Source organism: Acomys russatus, chromosome 13, assembly GCF_903995435.1.
Source record: "Acomys russatus chromosome 13, mAcoRus1.1, whole genome shotgun sequence".
Lineage (NCBI taxonomy): Eukaryota > Metazoa > Chordata > Mammalia > Rodentia > Muridae > Acomys > Acomys russatus.
The window spans coordinates 12,022,510-12,044,798 of NC_067149.1; the positions used below are offsets into that span (position 1 = coordinate 12,022,510).

At 53.9% G+C, this 22,289-nt stretch overlaps 2 protein-coding genes across 5 annotated transcripts; one reads left to right on the forward strand and one right to left on the reverse strand.

The window, feature by feature from the left end:
* Positions 1-645: 645 nt before the first annotated feature.
* Rtkn (rhotekin) lies at positions 646-18,630 on the forward strand. 4 transcript variants are annotated; one of them, XM_051154782.1, is made up of 12 exons: positions 646-799; positions 11,961-12,160; positions 13,767-13,828; positions 13,930-13,983; positions 14,109-14,226; positions 14,428-14,637; positions 15,602-15,696; positions 15,799-15,905; positions 16,113-16,241; positions 16,972-17,140; positions 17,254-17,358; positions 17,903-18,630. In XM_051154782.1, exons 1-12 carry the CDS (start codon positions 689-691, stop codon positions 18,241-18,243), a joined length of 1,701 nt encoding a protein of 566 aa, XP_051010739.1. In that variant the 5' UTR covers positions 646-688; the 3' UTR covers positions 18,244-18,630. The 4 variants fall into 4 exon arrangements, with proteins under 4 accessions (XP_051010739.1, XP_051010741.1, XP_051010742.1 ...); XM_051154784.1 differs by lacking the exon at positions 17,903-18,630 and adding an exon at positions 17,718-17,885; XM_051154785.1 differs by lacking the exons at positions 646-799; positions 17,903-18,630 and adding exons at positions 8,421-8,755; positions 17,718-17,885.
* A 140-nt stretch (positions 18,631-18,770) lies between these two features.
* Positions 18,771-22,278, reverse strand: Wdr54 (WD repeat domain 54). The gene is made up of 10 exons (XM_051154789.1): positions 22,132-22,278; positions 21,598-21,823; positions 21,429-21,491; positions 20,986-21,052; positions 20,836-20,889; positions 20,417-20,544; positions 19,502-19,602; positions 19,243-19,405; positions 18,993-19,067; positions 18,771-18,914 (listed from the first exon to the last, which is right to left on the reverse strand). The coding sequence occupies exons 2-10, from the start codon at positions 21,820-21,822 to the stop codon at positions 18,783-18,785; spliced, it is 1,008 nt and encodes a 335-aa protein (XP_051010746.1). The 5' UTR covers position 21,823; positions 22,132-22,278; the 3' UTR covers positions 18,771-18,782.
* Between the last annotated feature and the right edge of the window lie 11 nt (positions 22,279-22,289).

Below are 22,289 nucleotides of genomic sequence, written 5' to 3' on the forward strand. Positions count from 1 at the left end.
GCAACTGAGTAGAGACCACAATATCCTCATAGAATAGACTAGAAAGTTCGGCGGTTGGACCAACGTTCTGTGGTCCAATAGCAAAGTAAATGGACAAGACCCTCCTAAGCCCTCTTTATGAATCGAGGCCACTGTGGAAGGGCAGGTAGCCATCATGCGGGGGGGGGGGTGTCGCTAAATGGGAGAGAGATGCATACAACTGTAGGACGTTGTGGCCTAAGAGGTGACGCTTGGGCGGTCCCAAGTCAGGCTGGAACTAGTGGGTGAGCCATCCCTGTGACTAAGGTGTTTTCCGAGCTCCGGGACTCCAGTTTGACAGGTGGGGGCTGTAGCAGGGGACGGGATTTGAGGACCCGCTCCAAGTGCAGGTGAGTTAATCCCGCCAGAAGGGTGGAAGCTCTCTAGCCGGAGTGGTTTAGGGTGCCTCTGGCTCTGAAACTGTTGACCCAAATTGGCTTGGCGCCCGGTCCGGGCCAGGCCTTTAGCGGGGGTGGAAGAGGAGGGTGCCGCGCCCTGCCCAGCCCAGGTGTCGTCTCCGGGGGCGGGGTTTGGGAACCGGGCAAGCTGGGGAGATTCCCGGCTGCACTGGTGAGAGGGCGGCCGTCGAGGGACCGGAGCCCAAGCACTAGAGAGACTGATCCTCCCCGGAGCGCAGGGAGCGCACTGCACTGAGCGAGGGGCTGCCAGCATGTTCTCTCGAAACCACCGGAGCCGGGTCACAGTGGCCAGGGGCTCCGCCCTGGAGATGGAGTTCAAACGCGGCCGCTTCCGACTTAGTGTCTTCAGCGACCCACCGGAGGTGAGAGGCCGCGTCCCTGCCCTCCCCTCCCAGCGCTGGCAGGTAGCCCTAGCCACCCTGCCTCCTGGGCGCGCAGCAATCTGGGTCCATTCTAGTTCAAGTTGTGACTTGGAAAGCCAGGTGTGGACAGGGTGCGGGTCCATCTGATCTGTGCCAGCCAGGCATTGCCTGGTTGGGGGTAATTTGCCGCTGTCTTGAAAAGTCTCATCAGCTTCAAAGTGAGGTTCTAAACTTGATTCCCGAACTGTGTCTGCACCAAGCCCCTCCAGCATCCTGGGCCAAGGACGTTGGGCAGTCAGGCATCCTCATACTTACTACAGTCTTGTCTTGGTTTCCAGCTGGTTACTACAGGCTACCAGTCGCATCTCACACTCCTTAGGCCAGCCTCAGTTATCTGTGTGGCTTGTCTGAAGCCTCTCCTCCATGCCCTGTCACTCTAGAAGAGCCACAAGTCCCTCTCTTCCCTCCCTCCCTCCCTCTCTCTTCCCTACCCCCATGCACCCCCTCTTTCTCGTGTGTGTGTGTGTGTGTGTGTGTGTGTGTGTGTGTGTGTGTGTGTAGTGGTTTCCCACACCCAACTTTCCATCTCCCCTCTTGGAGTCACCTCCACCACCACCAGGGTACCCCATGTTTCTGAGCCCGATGCTTTAAGTCCCTAACCTGGAGAGGCACTGGAGGCATACGGCTGAGCCAGCAATGAGAGAGGCTTAGCCACCCCAAAGACACTTTACGTCCCCAAGGTCAGACTCTTACTGGTTCAAGGAGGTCTCTTCCCCTCCCTGGCCTGGGAAGGGTTAAGCTTGGTGGGTTTTCCAGCAGCCACCCCCCCCACCCCTGTTCCCTCCTGCCCGGGATTCCAGGCCTGCCTTCTGCCCTTTCCCTCCTAGCTGCATAGAACAAAGGCTCTTTCACTCCCGTGTCCCGCTGTCCCAGCCTTTCTCTGAGTCAGAAGCTAGTGGAGAGCTTTTTGTCATCCACCCACCATCCTCACGGTGGCCAGCGTTGGGGAGTCCGAGAAGAGGTCTGGGACCTGGAGGAAGTGCCTGTAATCCCGAGCAGCGCTAGGATACGCTAGGCCTTGGGGGCCATAGATAGCTAAGGAGCCGGGGCGGAGCCGCAGGGCCAGGCCTGCCGCTGGGTAGAGTGTGACTCCACCGGCCCGGGGTGGAGGGGGGGGTTGGGGGGGACAGCCCTGCAGCTGGCTGGAACCTGGGGCTGGTTTCCTGTCTGGAAGGGAAGGGGCCCACAGAGGGGAGCAGGGCCAGCAGCAGCCAGGCACACCCCTGCCTTTCTCCCTCTTTCTCCTCCCTCCTGCTGGAAAAGCGAGGTAATTGTGAGCCCAGGGTGGGGCTTGCTGGATGGGGGCCGGTGTTGGAAGGGGAGACCTCGTGGGGGTGGTGGTGGCTGGGCCGCATTACAGACTCACCCCTTTGTCCTAGTCCCTGGCCTCAAGTCTCCTCAAGTCCTCACTTCTGTCGCTAACTTTCTCAAACTAAGCCAGAAGTAACTTCGGTCGGTTCTGACTTCAGGATCCCGTAGAATCAGCAGGAGGCGACTCTCCCTGCCCCCGGCCAGCTGCGCCTGCCCCTCACTGCCCTCGAAGCACGGAACATTCTCCGTCGGCTAGGCCAGGGATGTGGGCGGGAGCGGGGGGAGGGACCAGCATGGGAATGAAAGGACCTTTTTCTTCCACAGCTGGGAGAACAGCTGCCACCAACTCAAGGCTGGACACTCAGTGCCCAGAGTTCTCTCTGCAGCTGGCCTCTCCCTCCCAGGGACCCCCGCCCCCGCCCCCGCCCCACGCGGCTCATTCTCACTTCACTTTCTTTCCTCCTCTGCTTGGCCCCTACCACGGCCTTGGAACTGCACTAGGAGAGGAAAATTGGTCACAGAAGCCAGAGGGGTATAACAGACTGCAGCGGGACAGGGACAGCCTCTACATTCTGTCCTAGAGCTGGCCACCTCTCTCTCTCTCTCAAGCCGAGGGGGAGCAGTGGGAGGACGAGGAACTGTGGGACAGCGCGGTGCCTACCTGGACTCTCTTTGGGCAGCAAGGGAAGGGGTTCTAGGGGACAGAGAGATGCAGGACAGATTGCACATCCTGGAGGACCTCAATATGCTCTACATCCGGCAGATGGCACTCAGCCTGGAGGTAAAGTCCCGACCCCTGGACCACACACTTCTCGGGCTGTCCCAGCCTTAACGGAGCGGATGATAGGTGGGGGTCGGGGTGGGGGCGGGGTCGGGGAGGACCCGCCCATAGCCCGGATAGGAGGGGCCGGCAGGTGGTTTCCTATGCGATGTCTTGAGTGTGTTTGAGGACCCAGGCCTTACTTCTGTTACCAGAATGACCGTTATGTTGAAGGGCTAAGGATATGGCTCCCTTGGCGTAGACAAAGTCCTGGGTTTGGTTATCAGAACTCCTGGCTGTGCATGAGCTGGGTGCAGGGGCACGTGCGTGTAATTCTAGCACTTGCGAAGTAGAAGTGTATTTTAGGCCAGCCTGGGCTAAACGACATGACCCAGAAAAATCCCACGTTGACAGCAGGGTCTTTTGCGTCTTATTTCTGGAAGCTGTGTGAGTGGGTGTGGAGGTTTGTTCTGGCAACGGAGCCTCCTTTTAGAGATGGGGTGGAGAGATTTCAGGATGAAGGAGGTGTGTACAAAGGTGCAGCCTGGGGAGAAGTAAATGCAGATGGTGTGCCGATGCCATGCCATGCCATGCCATGTCAACGTGAGGCCAGAGGTCAGTTTTCAAGAGAGGGTGGGAACTATTTGTGCATTTATACCTTCTCTTTTTCATTTTGCTTCCCTCCTTTCTCCCCTTTTTTTCTAACTGTGTTTTCAGACAGGATCTATCTTTGTAGCCCAGCCCAGCTACTGAAGTCACCGTGTGGTCTAGGCTGTGTACAGCTTTTGGCAATCCTCCTGCCTTAGCTTTCTGAGCGTTGGGAATCCAGATGTGAGCCACTGTGCCACGCTTGTTCCTATATTATTTTTTGGTTTTCTTGTTGCTTTTATTATATGTGTGCACAGGCATATGAATTCCATAGCTTAAGCGTGTGTATGTGCATGTGTATAGATCAGAGGAAAACTTTTGGGATTTTTCAAGATTTTGTTCTTTTTTTGCACCATGTAGACTCTGGGGATTGAACCCAGGTTCTTTCTTTCTTTCTTTCCTTCCTTCCTTCTTTTTGGTGTTTTGGTTTTTGAAGACAGGGTTTCTCTGTGTAGCCATTGCTGTCACAGAGATCTGCCAACCTGTGCCTCTTTGAGTGCTGGGATTACTGGCGTGCACCGCCTGGCTGCGCCGCTTCTCCTCCTCCTCCTCCTCTTCCTCCTCTTCCTCTTCCTCTTCTTAAGACAGGCTCTCTGAATTCACCATGCAGTTGAGGATGACCCTGAATGCCTGATCTCCCTATCATCACCTCCCAAGAGCTGGAATTGCAGTCATGTGTTTAAGAACAAATAAGCTCAGCTGGGCGGTGGTGGCGCAGGCCTTTAATCCCAGCACTTGGCAAGTGGATAGCTGTGAGTTCGAGGGCAGCCTGGTCTACAGAGTGAGCTCCACGACAGCCAAGGCTACCCAGGGAAACCCTGTCTCAAAAAACAAAACAGAACCAACAACCAAACAAACAAACAAACAAAAAAGAATTCGTTCTACGGGCCAAGCTCCTTTCTATTGTTTTAAAAATTACATGTATTATCAGTAGTATCTGTATTACCCAGAGGCCCGGCTAGCAATCAATTAAGACACAGACACTTGTCATATTTTAAGATAGCCTTAGTTAACCTGGGGCAGGGCAGATATCAATCCTCTAAACTACTTTCCATAGTGGGGCCTCAGGCATGGGATCCCTGTCTCAATCCCACGCCATCTGCTTCTAATAATTTCTATCAAGCTACCTCCCATCCATAATCCCAAATTCTTGCTCATGTTCTTCATCTGTGCTGGATTCTCCATCCACGCCGCCGGCCATGTGCTTCTCCTCCAGCTAACCCATGGCGGCCTTCCTCTCTTCCCTTCAGGGCTCTCTCTTCTCTCCTCCTGACAGTCATTTTTCTTCTCAGAATTCGTTCTCTCTCCTAGCCCCACCTATCTCCTGCCCTGTGCAGGTGGGATGGCTTTTTATTAAGCAAAAAGTGGGCCAGACAGCAAGCAGTAATTAGCATCAAAGTACCTCAGACCATCCCCCAGCACCTTTCTATGTCACGGAAACACCCCTGGGGAAGGCAAGAAATGCCTTTTCTTGTAAGGGAACAAATAGTAACATTGTATGAGTGATGCCACATCGTGACAACATTATAAACATGGGATGGAATACCAAGCAGGCAGATGGTGACATCACACAGTGGAGAAGGGCCTGAGGTTCTGAAGTTTGCAGGAAGACTTTCCAGAAAGATGGCACAGTCAGGGTGAAGAGCCTTTGATAAGAGTGAGGGTGGCCGGGGCATGGTGGCACACGCCTGTAATCCCAGTACTTGGGAGGCAGAGGCAGGCAGAACACTGTGAGTTCGAGGCCAGCCTGGTCTACAAAGCGAGTCCAGGATAGCCAAGGTAACACAGAGAAACCCTGTCTTGAAAAAAAAAAAAAAGTGAGGGTGGTATATTTGTGTGTGGGGCAATAGGCTGGCATTTGTCCTTGGAGTGGAGCCGATGGGCAGGGGTAGATTGGGCTGGGGCTGGGGTGGGGAGGCGGTAGGACTTGGATTGTACTCTGGCTAGGACTCCGCAGCATAGAAAGGTTTTCTCTTCCTAGGCTGGCCTCAGACTTTGTATGGCCTTGAACTTTTGATCTTCCTGCCTCTAACTCCTGAGTGCTGGAATTACAGGTGTGCATCACCACGCTGGTGCTGGGCATCCAACCTGATCCTTGAACCTCCTGCATGCCTGGCAAACACCCAGGCAACTGAAGGACAGCCCCAGCACCTTGCTCCTTTGCTGCAGCTGTTTGTGTGCTTGTTCGTTTTTGAGATAGGGTCCCCTATATAGCCCTGGTTGCCTTGGAACTGGCTGTATGGGTCAGGCTAGCCCTTATCTCACAGCGGTACACCTGCCTCTGTCTCCCGAGTGCTGGAATTAAAGGTGTGTGCTGCCACACCACCTGCCACCTTAAGTTCTAAGATGGTGACTGTGGAGGATCAGCTCGGGGGTGGGGAGGGCTGCTGGGGAAGAAAGGTTGGCAGGAGAGTCAAGGAGTTTCCACGATGGATGGTCAAATATTACCCTAGGGGAATGAATCGGGTGTAGGTTACAGAGTTCACAGAAGGGAGGGAAGAGTCCAAATGGTGGTAGTAGATCTGAGAGGGCTGGGGGGTGCATTAGACACAAGGAGGGAAACAGCAAGAACTCTAGAATAGATGGGCCCAGGCCCGTGGTATGTGGCTAAGCCTCCTGGGGATGAGATGGAGGAAGTGACCACCAGGAGGCTGCAGCTGAAGCCAGCCAGAGACCAGGGATGCCGGGAAGGGTAACTCACTGCATAGGCGCCACCTGTCCAGCCCCTGCCCTGTCTCGGGATGGATGGATATTGCTAGCGACTTACAGCCTCTCCCAGCCTCTCCCAGGTGTAGCTGCAGGATCCTCCCTCGCACAGCCCCCCCCCCCCCCCCCCCCCCCCCCGCGTGCGATTCAAGTGTACCTGTCACGTGGTGTCAGCTAGGAGGAGGAAAACATTCGTGTCCGGCTTCAGCCGCACCAGGAGCATACACTTCAGTTTGTAGGAAGATGCCCAGTGGACCCCCTTGGGTTTCTGACATTGCCTAATTTTCCTGTGTTGGTGCGCAGGAGAGAACCTATTTACTGGCTGCTGATAATTGCGCTTGGGAGACTGAGGAAAGAGTATTGTAAGTTCAAAGCCAGCCTGGGTTATAGAAGGAGACTATCCCAAATGAAACAAACAAACAAAAAACAAGCCAGGCGTGGTGGCTCCCAGCACTTGGGAGGCTGAGGTAGGCAGATCTCTGTGAGTTCGAGCCTAGCCTGGTTTACAATTGAGTCCAGGACAGCCAAGGCTACAAAGAGAAACCCTGTCTCAAACAACAACAAAACAAAAAAACAAAACCAAGAAAAATACTCAAAACTTCCTTTCTCTCCATCTGGTCTTCGTTGTCCCTGCCACTCATTGAATATTTTGTATTATAATTGCTTTTAGTTCATTTAAGGTGTGTGTGTGTGTAAACCAGTTAGTTTCTCAGTTTCTCCAGCTGCACTCGAGTGCCAGATGCATGCTGGTTACATCCATCCACAGAGTTGGTTAGGGAATATCAGTGTTTAAATTCTGCATCCTGTGTACCCCTCCCCCCTCCCCAAGCACACACTGTCATTTTTCTCCATGGGAGGCCTGCCCGACATCTGGAACAAAAGAGTGAGGTTTTGCTTTGATTAACTTTACTTCAGCCACAGGCTGAGACTTCTGCACAGCCCCCTCTTCCCCGGTGTATCATGTTCTGAAAAAGAGAGGCCCATTGATATTTCAGGAAAATGCAGTAAAGTTAGTTAAACCCAGAAAGACATTTTTGGAGGAGGCATCCTAATCTGCACATATAGGAGGAATGAGAGTGAAAGTTTGTTTTTTATATATATATATGGTAGTGGTGGTGGCAGTCGGGGGCGGGGGGAGGTGTTGGGGTGGTTTCTGTGGTGATGATGTGTGGCGCCAAGCAAGTGTGGAGGTCAGAGGGCAGTTTTGGGGGAATTGATTCTCTTCTTCCATGGTAGGATCCAAGGACTGAACTTGGGTCTTCAAGCTTGGCAGCAAACAGCTTTACCCACCGAGCCATCTTGCCTGCCTTTTGGGTTTTGTTTTGTTTTTTGTTTTGTTTGTGTGATAGCTTCTCATGTAGCCCAGGCTGTGCAGCTGATTCTGATCCTCCTGTCTCGAGCCCCCAAGTGCTAGGATTACAGGCAAGCATTACTTAAGGTGAATGGGGTGCCCAGGATGGGTGTCCTGTGTGCTAGGCTAGCCCTTTACCAACCGAGTTACATCCTGGAGCAAAGCCTGAACATGTGCCAGGCCCAGGTAGAGGTTAGCCTTTTCTCATGAGCTACTTGCATCAAATGCTGTGAAAGAAGCCAACTCCTCCCAGGTCTGTGAAGCTCCAGAGACAAAATGCTCCCAGCTTGTCAAGTCCCTAGAGCAGGATTTGAACTTAGCTCTAGTGGGAATTCTGAGGGGAACAGAAGGTGGTGGGAAGCAGAGCAGGAAGTCAGGGACAGCGTGGGGGGTTGGAGTGTGTCATCATGGGGACTATGACTCATCCTCTCTCATCCCTGGGGATCTGACCCAGGTCGGAGGACACTCATTTTGGGGATCTTTCCCATCCTGGGGGAATGGCGCCCGCCTGTCTGTTTGGGGGGAAGTTGTGAGGTCGTGGTGGAGGAGAGGAAGCCAGGGCCTATTTCTGTGCTAATGGGTATGGAGAGGGGCTAGAAACGCAAGGACTCAGATCTACACCTGCAAGCGTGGGAGCCCTTTCTCCAGGGCACTCTTGAAGGCTGGCCAAGCTGAAGAGGATTGAGACGCACATGGGGTACGCAGCTAGTCTCCCCTCAAGTCCAGTTCTGCTGGCCCGCGCTGAATCCAGCGACCTCACTTCTTACCCACACCCTGTTCCTGGTAAGGGTCACCTTGGAGAGAGAAGCCCTCTCGGGAGAGGCCTCTGGGGCGGCCCAGGCTCTCCCCGCAGTCGCGTCCCTTCCCGGTGATGGAGATGCAGGCGTCGCGGAGCCTTCAGGGACCGCCGCGCCCTGCGCCCTCAGCGCCTCTCGCGGCAACTGGGAGCTGATGTCACCGGCGCCCTCAGGCGCAGCCGACCCAAGCGGTGAGGCAGCGCCGCTCGGGATCCTCCAATTCCCACGCGGTCTTCGATCGGGTCCCTCTGGCCACCCGGGTTGCTGTGTCCCGGGACCCCACGCTAGCTGCAAGCGCAATGGACAGGGCTAGGGAAGGATCGGTGAGTGCTTGGCCCGGGAGGGGGGCTAGCTAACCAAGAGCGAGCTTGAGGGCATCCTTGATCTCATTCATTTGGGTGGACTGATGACCGGAACTGGTTACAGAGTCGGGGAAGGGTGGGTAAACAGCTGGCCTAGCAATGGCAGAACCCTGATGCTCACAACGCATGGCTGGGAGCAGAAAGTAGTTTGAGAGGGCTTCCTGGTGGAAAGGGCTTTGGTGGAAAGGAGCATGGTACTGGACTGATTTGTGATAAAGTCTGGCCTATTACAGCAGTGCCCCACAACCTCCCCCCCCCCCCGCAAAAAACAAAACAAAACAAAACAGAACAAAATAGATGAGGTAGGAAGAGTTAGCAGGAAGGCTGGACCAGGTTTTGGAGAGAAGGAATTCAAGGTGTTGGTAAAGCCGAACAGCAGAAACAGGGCAGGACATAACTTGGTGTGAGGGAAGAGGACGGGTTTGTGTGTCACGGTGGCTCTTCTCTTCCAACTGCATGCCTCCACTTGCCTGGCTTCCTACACCCACGTTGTGCGCCTCGGCTCTGAAGCCTCCTGCCTGTCACCTCAGCAGGAGCCAGCAGGGGCTGTTTCCTGTGTTTTTATGCCATGACAAAGCACTTACTGAGTAGCTATTCAGCTCTGCACGATCACCTCCCAGCTGGAGCTCAAATATAAAGCCTTGGTCAGCACAGGGAGAGAGGACCCAGGGCTGGATGGTAAGAGGCCTGCCAAAGGCGCCTCCTTTCAAAGCCTGTGTCCCTGCTGTGTGTCAAATACACAGTGCACCAGCTTGACTCTCACCAAAGTCTTTCGACACTAGGATGCCACAACTGTTTCCACTCTCGTTTTGTGGGTCTGTGGTGTATGCACGAGTGTGCATGCGTGTTTGCTAGCTATGAGTGTGTGTAGACGAGAGGTCCACTTTAAGTCTCTTCCTCTATCCCCGCAGTTTTTTTGAGAAGGGAGTCTCACTAAATAGCTCTGCCTGGTCTGAGAATGGGTATGTAGACCAGGCTAGCCTCAGACTCAGAGAGATTCACCTGTCTTTGCCTCTGAGTGCTGGGATTAAAGGCATGAGCCACCACTGCCCACACTGTCCACCTTTAATATGTATTAATGTGTGTGTATGTGTGTGTGTGTGTGTGCGTGTTTCTGTTGTGTGGAGGAGTGCATACTAGAGTGTAGTGCAGAGGTCAGAGGAAAACTTGTGGGGGTGGGTAACCCAGGACAGAACGCCATTCCTCAGGCTTAGCAGCAGCTGTCTTTCTCCACTGAGCCACGTCACTGTCCTTATCCCTTGAGACAAGTTCTCTCGCTGAACTTGGTGTGAGGTTTTGGCTAGACTGCCTGACCATCAGGGGTCTCGGCCTGCTTCTGTCCCCCAGAGCTGGGGTTAGAGCTCAGCGGAGCCGGTGCCTAGCTTTCATCCGGGTACTGAGATCTGACCTCAGGTCCTTTTGCTTACGTAGCAGGCGCTTCACCCACTGAGCCATCTCCCCAGCTCTTCACCCCCATGTCATACGTCGGAAAACCAAGGGGGAGTGAAATACCCCACATGGCTAGGAGCTGCGGTGTGGATTGGGAGGGGCTGAGTCGGCCTGTTTTGGAAAATAATCAAGTGGCTGATGTTGGGGGTAAAAATCTGACCTAACACAGTGACCCAGAAAATAGTCCTTGGATGAAGGAACTGCAAACAAGCTGGCTGTGCAGCACAGGCTGGCTGGCTTGAAACTCATGGCAAGCCTCCTGCCTCCGCTTCCTGAGTGCTGGGAGTATAGGCACGCATCACTATGCCTCACTGCCTAGTGCTTTTTATACTTTCATACTTTATTATACTGTATTTATTGAGACAGGGTTTCATATAGCCAAGGCTGGTCTCAAACTCACCATGTTGCTGAGGGGTGACCTTGGACCATCCTGATTCTCCTGCCTCCACCTCCTGAGTGTTTACCACCGTGTTGGTGCATTGCTGGGGAATCAAACCCAGAGCTCCGTGCATGCCCAGGGCACCCCCGCCCCCAATGCCAATGGCCTTTACAACTCCAGGATGCCTCTTCCAAAGGACTACCCCTGTACCCTCTCTCAGAGCCTCTCCTCTGCCTTTCCATGCCTGTCCAGCCTCTCATACCTGGAGCAACTACTTTCTCTGATCTCCTCTCGCATGCCTGAGCATGGAGGCAGAGGTGGTAGATGTTATCTGAGGCATATGTATGGTTCTGTGCAGCATGGTAACTCTGCAGGCGATATGAATCTTGACTGATCCCACAAACCTGTTTTCCATTCCCGACCTCTGGGACCACAATCACACAAGTGTGAAATATACATATGCAAATACGTGATATGACGCAGACGTAGATGGCAAATGGAAGCGTGTATATTTTGTTGGTTTTTGAGAGAGTCTCATGTATCCCAGGCTTGCCTCTAACTCACTGTGTGGCTGAGGATGGCCTTAAGTTACTGGTCCTCCTGCCTCTGCCTTCCACATGCTGCATTACAGATGTGCACGACCATGCCTAGCTTGATGTAAGATACTGTCTTGCTTTCTGTTCTAGAATGCTGTATTAACTGGAGAGTCATATTTATACACATGTCTACCTCAGTCTTTTGCACTATTTATTGGTACAACTATAACTCGCTTAACTAGTGCCTTATTAAAAAGCTTTTAGTTTGGGTGACTAAACAATGCCTGGGGCTAGGGAGATGGCTTAACGGTAAAAAATAGTTGCTGCTTTTCCAGAGATTTAAGGTCACGCCTATGAGTGGTGAGAGGGTTTGTAATTCCAGCTCCAGGGGATCTGATGTCACCTTCTGGCCTCTGTAGGTACTGCATTCATGTGTGACACATAAAACAGTGCTAAGTGAATGTTTTTGTACATATACCTGGTAGTTCTGTGTGTGTGGTTGTATTTGTAAACTAAAAACTTGAATAGTTAGGTCAAAAAATATGTGACTTTGTAGTTTTTGTAGATTTCTCCAAATTGTGATCAAAGAGGCAGAAAGCATATATACTCTTCACCATTAAATATATTAGAATATATTATTTTTGCAAAGCTTTTCTGGCTTGTCTTGGGCAACTGAGGGTGAGATGCCAGGCTTGCCCTTGACTGCTGAAACATGAGCCCACTTGGGCCTGGGGTCGGGTGGGGTGATGCCTCAGCCTGCTCCCTAACTGCCATTTCCTTTCCCTCCCATGACTCTGGTTAGGACACAGAGTTGCAGAGGAAACTAGATCATGAGATCCGGATGAGGGAAGGGGCCTGCAAGCTGCTGGCAGCCTGCTCCCAGCGAGAGCAGGCTCTGGAGGCCACCAAGAGCCTGCTGGTGTGCAACAGTCGTATTCTCAGCTACATGGGCGAGCTGCAGCGGCGCAAGGAGGCCCAGGTGCTGGGGAAGACAGGCCGGCGGTGAGCTCAGGCGTGGTGAGGTGTCTGAGGGAGGGAGGAGGGTGGGAGGCTTCATCAATGCAACAGCAAGTCCTGTGTGTGGAGTGCTCTGTCCTCACAAACACCTGTCCTGGCCATGCAAGACACCATGGTGTCCTACTATGGTGGTGGGTTATCCAGAGTGGCTGGGACTGCACTCAGGGAAGCCAGAGTATCCGATGGAAGCTGGCAGTCTAAACCCCCAAGGAAGGCAAAATGCTAATTTGGTGAGGCCGGCCCATGATCTTCTGTCTGTCTGGTTGGTTTCCGAACACAAATTTTCTTAGCACCAGGTCACCAAGTGACCGATTTGTCCAATGGCCAACTTACCAAAGATTGATAATAGCTTGTACCTGGGGATCACAATCAGAGGTAGAACTTGGGAAAGCACAATATTTATAATCACTTAAAGGAAGGCTCCCCATCCATAGAAATTAGACTGTGAATTCCAAAAGAGTTCAGCATTGATATGTGACCCACACCCTGCGCCAACGCTGCCTTGTACTCTGCCAAGCTGACAGGTCAACCGCGAGACGCTGGAGTCAAGTACAAATGTTAGAGAGAAAAATACTTGGCGAATTGATCACTCTGATGATTGACCATTTTTGGTAAATGAGTCATTTGGAGAACTGCCTGCCTGCCTGAGGCTGCATAAAAAAAGGGTCCCACTCCATCGCTGGCATGGAGGAGCTGAAGGAGAGGTTGCCAGGGGCTCACCAGGAAGCCCACAGAAGGAAAACAAAAACAAAAACAAAACTCTTTGCATTGCGGCTTCATTTAGCAAGCAGGCAGGAGGCGGCTCTCTCAGGTAGCCTTGGGCAGATCGGCCATAGGGACCTCACAGTAGGCCATCTAATTCCTTAGCAGTTAAGCATATTCATCCTATATTGTGTACTCCTGTCAGAGGTGCGATGAAAGCCGGGCGTGGTGCCTCATGATTGGAATCCCAGCACACGGGAGGCTGAGGCAAGAGGACTGCTAAGTTTGAGGTCAGCCTTAGCTATAGAGTGAGACCCTCACTCTTAATAAACCAATGAGACGGTGGGAGTAACTGCCTCCTCCAGGGCTGCAAAGAAAACCTGCCATCCTTGCCAAGCCCATGGTTTAAGGGCTGGGTGGGGTGTTGAAAGGCAATCTGTGGTGGCACCCGTCCCCTCAAGACCCCACTAGTCCTTGGCAGGTGTCTGGATGGTCAGGAGCAATGCTGGGATAAGGACGAGCCCGAGCCTGTATCCTGTATGCTATACCTGCGTGTTAACACTGTTCAAATGTTCTTTTTTTTTTTTTAGACAGGGTTTCTCTGTGTAGCCTTGGCTGTCCTAGACTTCCTTTGTAGACCAGGCTGGCCTCGAACTCACAGCGATCTGCCTGCCTCTCGCCTCCTGAGTGCTGGGATTAAAGGCGTGCGCCTATTCAACTGTTCTTAAGCCTAGCAAACTCTTGAGTTTTGCAATAGCTCTCTTTCAGTCCCTCGGTCCTGCCATGCCAGCCAGGCTAGGAGTCAGGGGGCTCTTAAGAGCCTTTGGGAGTCAGGATCAAGGGTAGGGGAGTCTGGAGAGCAGGCTAGGACTGTGTGATCTGTCCACAGACCTTCTGACAGTGTGCCGCCCCCTGAGCGCTCCCCTTGCCGTGGCCGGGTCTGCATCTCTGGTAAGAAGCATACAGCTGCCCCAGCTGCTGGCATCCCTCGCCCCGCCACACACCACCTCCTGCCTCCTTCTAACCCCTCCTCCTTCCCCTCTGCCCCTTAGACCTCCGAATCCCACTCATGTGGAAGGACACAGAGTATTTCAAGAACAAAGGCGGTGAGTGCCACACACTGGGACAAATGCAAGAGTGGTCCCTGAGGTGGAGGCTCTGGTGGGCAATTTTAAGATCTCTCTCTCTCTCTCTCTCTCTCTCTCTCTCTGATCTCCGTCTGGACTCTTAGACCTACACCGCTGGGCTGTGTTCCTGCTGTTGCAGCTGGGAGAACAGATTGAGGACACAGAGATGGTCCTGGTGGACAGGACCCTGACAGACATCTCCTTTCAGAACAATGTGCTTTTGTGAGTGGGTCACCTGTGGCTCCCGGCTCCCTCCACTTGGGTCCAGCTCCTGTGGGCCTTCTACGAGGGAGGAGGTGGAGGGGGGGGGGGAGGCCAACGGCCTGTGGGCTTCCCTGTGGAGTTGTCCTGAACTTACGTCCTTCCTCACCCCACACCCTCCTTAACTTCCCACTGACCCCACCCCCCCTTGCACCTTTGTAGTGCTGAGGCAGGGCCAGACTTTGAACTGCGGCTGGAGCTGTATGGGGCCTGTGTGGAAGAGGAGGGGGCCCTAGTTGGTGCCCCCAAGAGGCTTGCCACCAAACTCAGCAGCTCCCTGGGCCGTTCCTCAGGGAAGCGTGTCAGGGCATCGCTGGACAGTGCTGGGGGCTCTGGGAACAGTCCCATCCTGCTGCCTACCCCAGCTGTGGGGTAAGAACCCTGTACTCCCCACTGGCTTCAGCTCCCCCTAGTGGCTACAGGCAGGCATTCTGCATAACCCTAGGGTTAGGCCTGAGTCATCTAGAACCCTGACAGTGGGAAGGCAGACACAGCCAGCAGACACACACACATACACACACACACACACACACACACACACACACACACACACACACACACCTTTTTGAGACTGGGGCTGCAGCTCAGCTGGTAAAGTGTTTGCCTGGCACACCCAAAGCTCTGGGTGGGGCATAGCTGTTATTCCAGCACTCGGGAGGTGGAGGCAGGAGGATCTAGGTTCAAGATCATCCTAGGCTACATAATGAGTTTATGGGCCTCAAAACACCAAAAGAAGGGGATTAGAGACATGGCTTAGTGACTAAAGCCCTTGCTGTGCTGAGCATGGAGACTAGAGTTATGAAGCCCCACCCCCACGGCCCCAGGGTCCACTTGGGAGGATAGACAAGTCATCCCCAAGGCAAGCTGCCTAGCTAGGCTAGTTGCATTGGCAAACTCAGGGTCGGTGAGAGACCCTGCCTTCATAAGTAATACAGAGAACTGAAAAGGACACCCAGTGTCACTCTGGCCTTTACATACCAATATGTACACATGTGCCACCTACACACACCCGTGCCAAAGCCAAACAGAACACAGATGTGTATACAGTTGTGCTCGGAGTTGGGGCACGCTCTGTGGTGGAGCCTGCAGTCACCTGGAGTTACTGGGATCCAAAGGAAGCTGGCCACCTATTGAGTAAAGGAATACCCACCCTCCCGGAGCTGCTAGGATTTCACTGGAATGATGTATAAATTCAGGTCCAGGTGCCTAACAGGAGGTCAGGAAACGCAAGGCAGGCTAGTTTTCTGTGGTAGCCTGGCAGCTGGGCAGAGCTGCTTAGCCTTGCGGTACTTTCCTGCCACACACTCCACTCCACCGATGTCCCTCCTCCCCCCAGAGGTCCTCGATATCATCTCTTGGCCCACACCACTCTCACCCTAGCAGCAGTGCAAGATGGATTCCGCACACATGACCTCACCCTTGCCAGTCATGGTATGTTGTGCGTGTCCTGGAGGCACTGGCCCTACTAGGAGGGCTTGTGGGGTACTTCCCTTCTCGTTACCTGTCCTCACTCTGTACTTCCTCCTCCTCCAGAGGAGAATCCAGCCTGGCTGCCTCTTTATGGTAGCGTGTGTTGCCGTCTGGCGGCTCAGCCTGTCTGCATGACTCAGCCCACTGCAAGTGGTACCCTCAGGGTGCAGGTGAGGCATCCTAAGGGAGTGGAAGGGGACACGGACAGAGCTGAAAAACCTAATAACAAGATGATAAAAATGTGAATTTGGGGGGACAAAGTGGGCTGGGAAGACAGCAGGGTGAGTACTGCGGGTATGGGGCCAGTGGGGACCCGGAAAGGAGGTGCCCAGGTCGGGAGACAAGACTCCCTAGAAAACACCAAGTTGTTCATGCAGCAAGCCGGGGAGCTACAGAATGGGACACTCGTGCACGGAGTCCTGAAAGGCACACACCTTTGTTGTTACTGGAGATCTGAGGATGCAGACACTGGGCAAGAACCACTGTTTACCATCACTATCAACAAGGTGATGAGTCCCATGGCAGTGAGGCCACTGGGTGCTTTCTCAAGGCCCTGGAGGGTTGGGCTCAGGCCTCAGAGATAGGGAGGGTGGATTCTCTGTTCCTAAGAGCACCAAGCTCCACAGCATGGGATGCAGAAGAACTGTCTCCTGACCCCAAACTATACTAAGGAAATCATCCTGTTCTCTCAGCATCCCCAGCCCCTTCCAAATCCCAGCGGGTTTTACTGCTAGGCCAGGTAGTTTTCCCTCTGCTTCTAGTTTGTAGGTGCTGGTAACCTGTTATTTCTGTCTCTACATAGGTGCAATTGGGCTGCTCTGCTCTCTAGCCAGAGTGTTGCTTTCCTATGTGTTTGTTTAGCTTTGTCTGGTGCTGGGGTCAGAAGGCTTGCATGTGCTAGGCGAACGCCCTACCAAACTGCACTGTACCCCAGACCCCTCTACTTTTGGAAGTACTGGGTGGGCAACCCGAATCTGGACCTTGGTGCTCTTGCCTACCTCTGCACCCTCCCTGCAATGCTCTGTCCCTCTGTCCTGTCTCAACGTGTTCCTTTTCTCCCACCTCAATACAGTTCCTTTATCCCCAGCACTCTTTTGCCATTCCCCTCCCCCAGTAGAGTTAGGAGGAGGCAAATGAAGGCTCAGAAGACGTTCCAAAGGTACTTCTAGGCAGGGGTGATGGGCTGCTTGCCAATCAGGATAGAGGTGAAGGCAGCCCAATGCTTTCTCCCCGCAGGAGACAAAGGTCCGGGCAGGGGAGCAGGAGCAGGCCCCAGAATGGCCTTTTACCCTCAGCATCAGCAACCGGTATGGAGATGATGAGGTGACAAACAGCCTCCAGGTGGAGAGCAGAGAAGCCCTGCAGAACTGGATGGAGGCACTGTGGCAGCTCTTCCTCGACATGAGTAAGAAGAGAAAGGGCTGGGCTGACCCTCTGGGAGGGCTTGCGGTCTCACTGCCGGGAGTGGGGAGTGTGGCAGGAGGCAGGCAGCTCCTACACCACGTGCTCTCCTCGCAGGCCAGTGGAAGCACTGTTGTCATGAAGTCATGAAGATCGAAACTCCCACGCCCCGGAAACCCCCCCAAGCACTGGCCAAGCAGGGGTCCTTATATCATGAGATGGGTAAGTGAGAGGAAGGCCAGTGGGGGAGCTGATGGAACGTGGGTTTGGAGACCTCAAGGGAACCCAGGTAATAGAACCAGAGAGAAAGCACACCACGGGGTCCAGGTCCCACTCAGCCCTACTGTGGTCCCTTTCTCTCTCCAATGCTTAAAACCACCTCCACCCAAGTTCAAAACAAACCCTGAAGAGCCAGATTCACTTCATGGACGTCTCTCCTAACTCCTCCTTTTCTGTTTCCCTTTGTGCATGTGGACTGCTGTCTCCTCTTCTGACTGCACTTGCTCGGCACTGCTTTCTCTCCTTTTTTCTTGGTTTCTTTACCCACTTCTGCTGCCCACCCCCTCTCCCTAATGTCACAGTCTTATCAGAGCCTGTGGCCTCAGGGGGTCCTGATGAGGGGCTGCTCCTACAGAATAATGCCATCTCCGCTGAGATACGGGCCTTGCTCTCTTCCTATTACAGTGACAGGTGACAGTCAGGCTGAGCAGGCCAGGGCTTGAGCTCTGACTAGCCCCCTCCCCCTTCCCCCTCCCTGGTGCCACAGCGATTGAGCCAATAGATGACATCGCAGCTGTGACAGACATCCTGGCCCAGCGGGAGGGCACAAGGCTGGAGCCGCCCCCACCCTGGCTAGCAATGTTTACAGACCAGCCTGCCTTGCCTAGCTCCAGCTCCTGCTCGCCTGCCTCAGTGGCCCCAGTCCCAACCCGGACGCAACCCCTGCCCTGGGGACGACCCCGAACCTTTTCCCTGGATGCTGCCCCTGCAGACCACTCCCTTGGGTCTTCTCGCTCGGTTGCACCCCTCCCCCCGCAGCGATCCCCACAGTCCAGAGGCTTCTACAGCAAAAGTCAGCTCCGTACGTGGCTCCAGTCCCCGGTGTGAGAAAAGGCACCAGCAACAGGATGTGGCCAAGAAAGAAAATGACCCAAGGACAACTGAGCTCTAGGTCCAGTGCGGTGGGGTACCAGCTGGCCAGCTCAGGGCTCCTCTTCCTTCGCTGGACTAGGAAGAAAGGCTGGGGAGAGGGTTAACAGAAACCCCTCTTAAATTGTGGTTACCATGGTACTGAGGAGACCATTCCGGGAGCTGGCTAGCATCCCTTAAGCTCTTCCTGGGAGAAAACTGGAACAAACCTGCCCTACCTCCCTGCACTAACCAGCCTCAGGGGCAGCACCAGAGAGTGAGGAGGGAGGGAGCATCTCCCGTGCGACCTGTACATTGACCATTAAAGTTATTTAACAGTTAGCTGCCTCCACTTGTCTCTGAGGACCAGGAGCTTCTGTGTGCTCTGAATCTGCCCCACTGTCCCTCCCTGGAGCTTGACGTTTACAAGTGTGGCTCTGAAAGTGAGCGATCAGACAAAGACTTGGTGGAGGGCGTACTTTATAAATAGTGAGGGGTAAGGAAAGGCTGTGCCTCTCTCAGACACTGCTAAACCTCAGGATCTCAGCCATGTCATAACCTGTCACAGCAAAGGAGCTGCCTGACGGATCACAGAATCGCGCACCGCACACCTGGGTGTCGGAAATACACTCACTGTGGCAGTGTTCCACCTGTGGGGAGAAGAGGGCTGGTCCGTCCTGCTGCCTACCCCAGGCTTGGGTCCCCATTCCCACCGTCCACAATCGTACCTCAATGGAGCCATTCTCTGGGCTTCTGTTTAGCTTCCAGATGTGCACAAAGGTATCCTCAGCTGCAGAGAGTAGCTAAAAGAGAGAACCCCATGAGGTACACGCAGGGAGCCAGAATGCCCTGACAGGACGGGTGTGAACAGGAGGGCCAGTCTAGGTACCTGGGGACAGAGTTACATTGAGTATGGAGACAAGCCTGTGCTGTGCAGCTAAGCACCAGGGAAGGTCCTCAGGGATGCAGGAGACTGACCTTGCCCACTTCTGGAGCTAGGTCCAGGCCACAGACGGTCCGGGCATGGGCGCTGATCTGGACGTGTAGTGCTCCTGTAGTGGAGTCATACAGGCGCACTTGCCCGTTTCCGTATCCGGCCGCCACGATCCCCTGCCACAGCTGCACGGAGGGGCATGGGACGCTGGAAGGGAATATTCAATCTTGGTTCCTCCAGACCCCAACATATCCCCCACCCTGAAGTTACCTCACAAAGGCCACAGCCCTCTGCCTCTCCTACCCGAATCCGGATATCCGGTTCAGCAATGTGAACTCAGATCCTGACCTCCAGATACACAGGACACCTGAGTCATCAGCTGTCACCATGTCAGCAATACCATCCTGAGAAGAAAATCGGGGTGTGTGGTCCAGAGCACATGGCAGGAGGGGACAGTGAAGCCATGCCTGCCTCTTCCATTCTCCAGGGACACGGGCAAGAGGTGGCTCTGTCACCGCTGAGGTCACCAGATACTTGCCCAGGAGTCCCTCAAGCATAGCACCACCTCCCCACTCCCCGTCATGGAGTAGAAAAATATGTATAAATATTGTCCCTTCGGGATGAGTGACAAGATGAAAGCCTCCGTGTCCTGACTTTCTGGAAGTTTCAAAATGAGCCACCGTCCTGGACCTCCTGACCCGATGGCAGGCAGACAAATCTAGGGCTGTGAAGGATTCAAACTATAAAATCCACACCCTGATCTCAAAAGCTTTGCAATCCAAGTGGGAAAAAAAGAGTTTTCTATGAGAGGAGGGACTGCTGAGAGTGCAGCTAAGGCATCTCAGAGGGGGTTGGAATCGGGAGACAGCTTTCTGGAAAGGCTGGTTGTGAAGCTGGTCAGAACAGGGGCGCCTGCTCAGAGAAGGAGGCTATAGCTGTCAGCATTGGCAGCATCTGGGAAAGGGTCAGTTCGAACGTCCGGATTCATACCAGCATTGGAGAGTGTTAGTGATTTTTTTTTTTTTTAAATAAAATACCACTTAGTGGAAAGAACGTTTTCCTCCAGACCTGGGGCTGCAACATCTAAGAAAGTGTAGATGTGTAGATGATCCCAAAGCCACACTGCTTAGTGGCATAGCTAAGACTCAAACCCGGGCCTCCCAGGGTAAAGAAGGCTCCCAGGTCACAAGAACAGGTAGGTAGATTAAATGTACTCACCTGTGCCTGGGCATGCTCAGTGGCAATATCTGTGATTGGTGTCAGGTGTCCAGCCAGCTCCTCACTGAGTACAATGTTGGGACCCTTTGCAGGGATATCAAACACCAGTACCCGACCGGACCACGTTCCTGCAGCCAGAACCAGTGCCCCCACTTAATGGCTTCCTGACCCTTCTGGGTCTCCAGTCACCACAGCCAGCACTCCCTCTACCCCGGAAGTCTTAGTTAAAAAAGCCATTACTCCCACAGGCCTGACTTTCCACTCTCTGTCTCTCTCTCAGAGTCCTTCAGCATCCCTGATACCTTCCCCACCTTCCCTCTAACACTTCATAGGCTCATAACCCCTCAGCATCCCCCCTTTGCCGAGACCCCACAATGACGCGTTTCATACACCCTAGCCCCGCCCTTAAGTCCTCTCACCCACGCAGATGAAGTGAAGAGTGGTAGCGACTCCTCGGGCAAACACGGCCTGTACTGAATCCAAAAGCAGCTCTCAGAACCAGGGCTTCCTCCAGCCCCAGTGTACTCTCCCAGCCTCCACCCCATGCTCCACCGCGGCCCAGAAGGTACCTGAAGAAGCGTCTCCTGAGTCCAAGGCATGCCAATAGACCATGACGGAGCCGTCGGACTCATACATCTGGAAGATGGGGACAACGATGGGAGCATGATCCAGGTGACCCTTGCCGAGCTCTGGGTGGAGCAAGTTTCACACAGCCAGGCTAGCCTGAGTCCCATGTGATCCTCAGACTCGTTCTGGGAGGCAGGCTCTATTCTCATGCCTAGTTTTCAGAGGCGGACACTGAGGCTGCATGTACCCAAGGCCACAGAGTTAGTGAAGGAGGCAGAGGGCTGAGGCGGAATTGAAGAGTGAAGAAAGGGGAGGGGCGACAATGAAAAATAGAGCAAAGGATGGGCTACGTATGTCAAAGGTTTGCAAGTGTTTATTTAGAGGTGACGGGGAAGGGAGGAGGTTGGGGGGCTGGAGAGAGACAGCGGGAGCACTCTCTTCTCACCTGTATCCCTCGATGTGAGGTGAGAACCAGCAGTACTCTGAAGGGGAGGACACACCAGTGGACCTGGAGGGACGGGTATCGCGGCATAAGGGCATCAAGAGCATAGGGATTAAAGAACACGGGGCGGACCTGATTTAAGCAACATCCCCTCTTTCCCTCCTTGCCTCACCTGAGTGATGAGTGGGGGACTCACTCCTGCGGCGCCCTCTTTGACGTGGAGCTGGCGCCAGGCCAAAGGGACACACTCAGGGGCAGCGCTGAGAAGCTGGGCGCTCGGTCCATGAACCACCCCATACTGGGTGAGATCGCTGGCTGGAAGCTGCAGGACACTGAGGTTGTTAGGCAGGGCTGCGGCAGAGCTGCGAAGTGGGATGGAGCGCTGGCGGCGGAACATCCTGGGAGAGAGATGGCTGTAGTCACCGGGCGGCGAACGGGGAGAAGGCCACAGAGGAAGGACGCTTGGACAGGGGAGAAGGGTAATAAGATGCAATGAGAGACCCTGGATAGGTTCCCCAGGAGAGTGATGGATAATAGTCACAAAGAGGAGCGATCCCATGAAATAGGAAAGAGGCCCAGGTAGAGCGTTGGGGCCACCGGGAATCCCATTGGAAGAATGATGATGGAAAAACCTGGTAGTACTTATCGTCTAAGCTAAAAAGACCAGAAATGAAGCCTCCAGCCCTTTCTTCCATAGCTTGGCTACCTGAAGGCTCACGCCAAGGTCAGAGGTCACGCCTGCAATTCACCACCACCCTCAAGTCCGTCTTGCCGGACGCCGCAATCCTCAGGAACCTCCGAATCCGCCGCCACCATAGAGACGACGCACGGACGTACGGCCTCTGGGCGGGGCCCGTGGCTGGA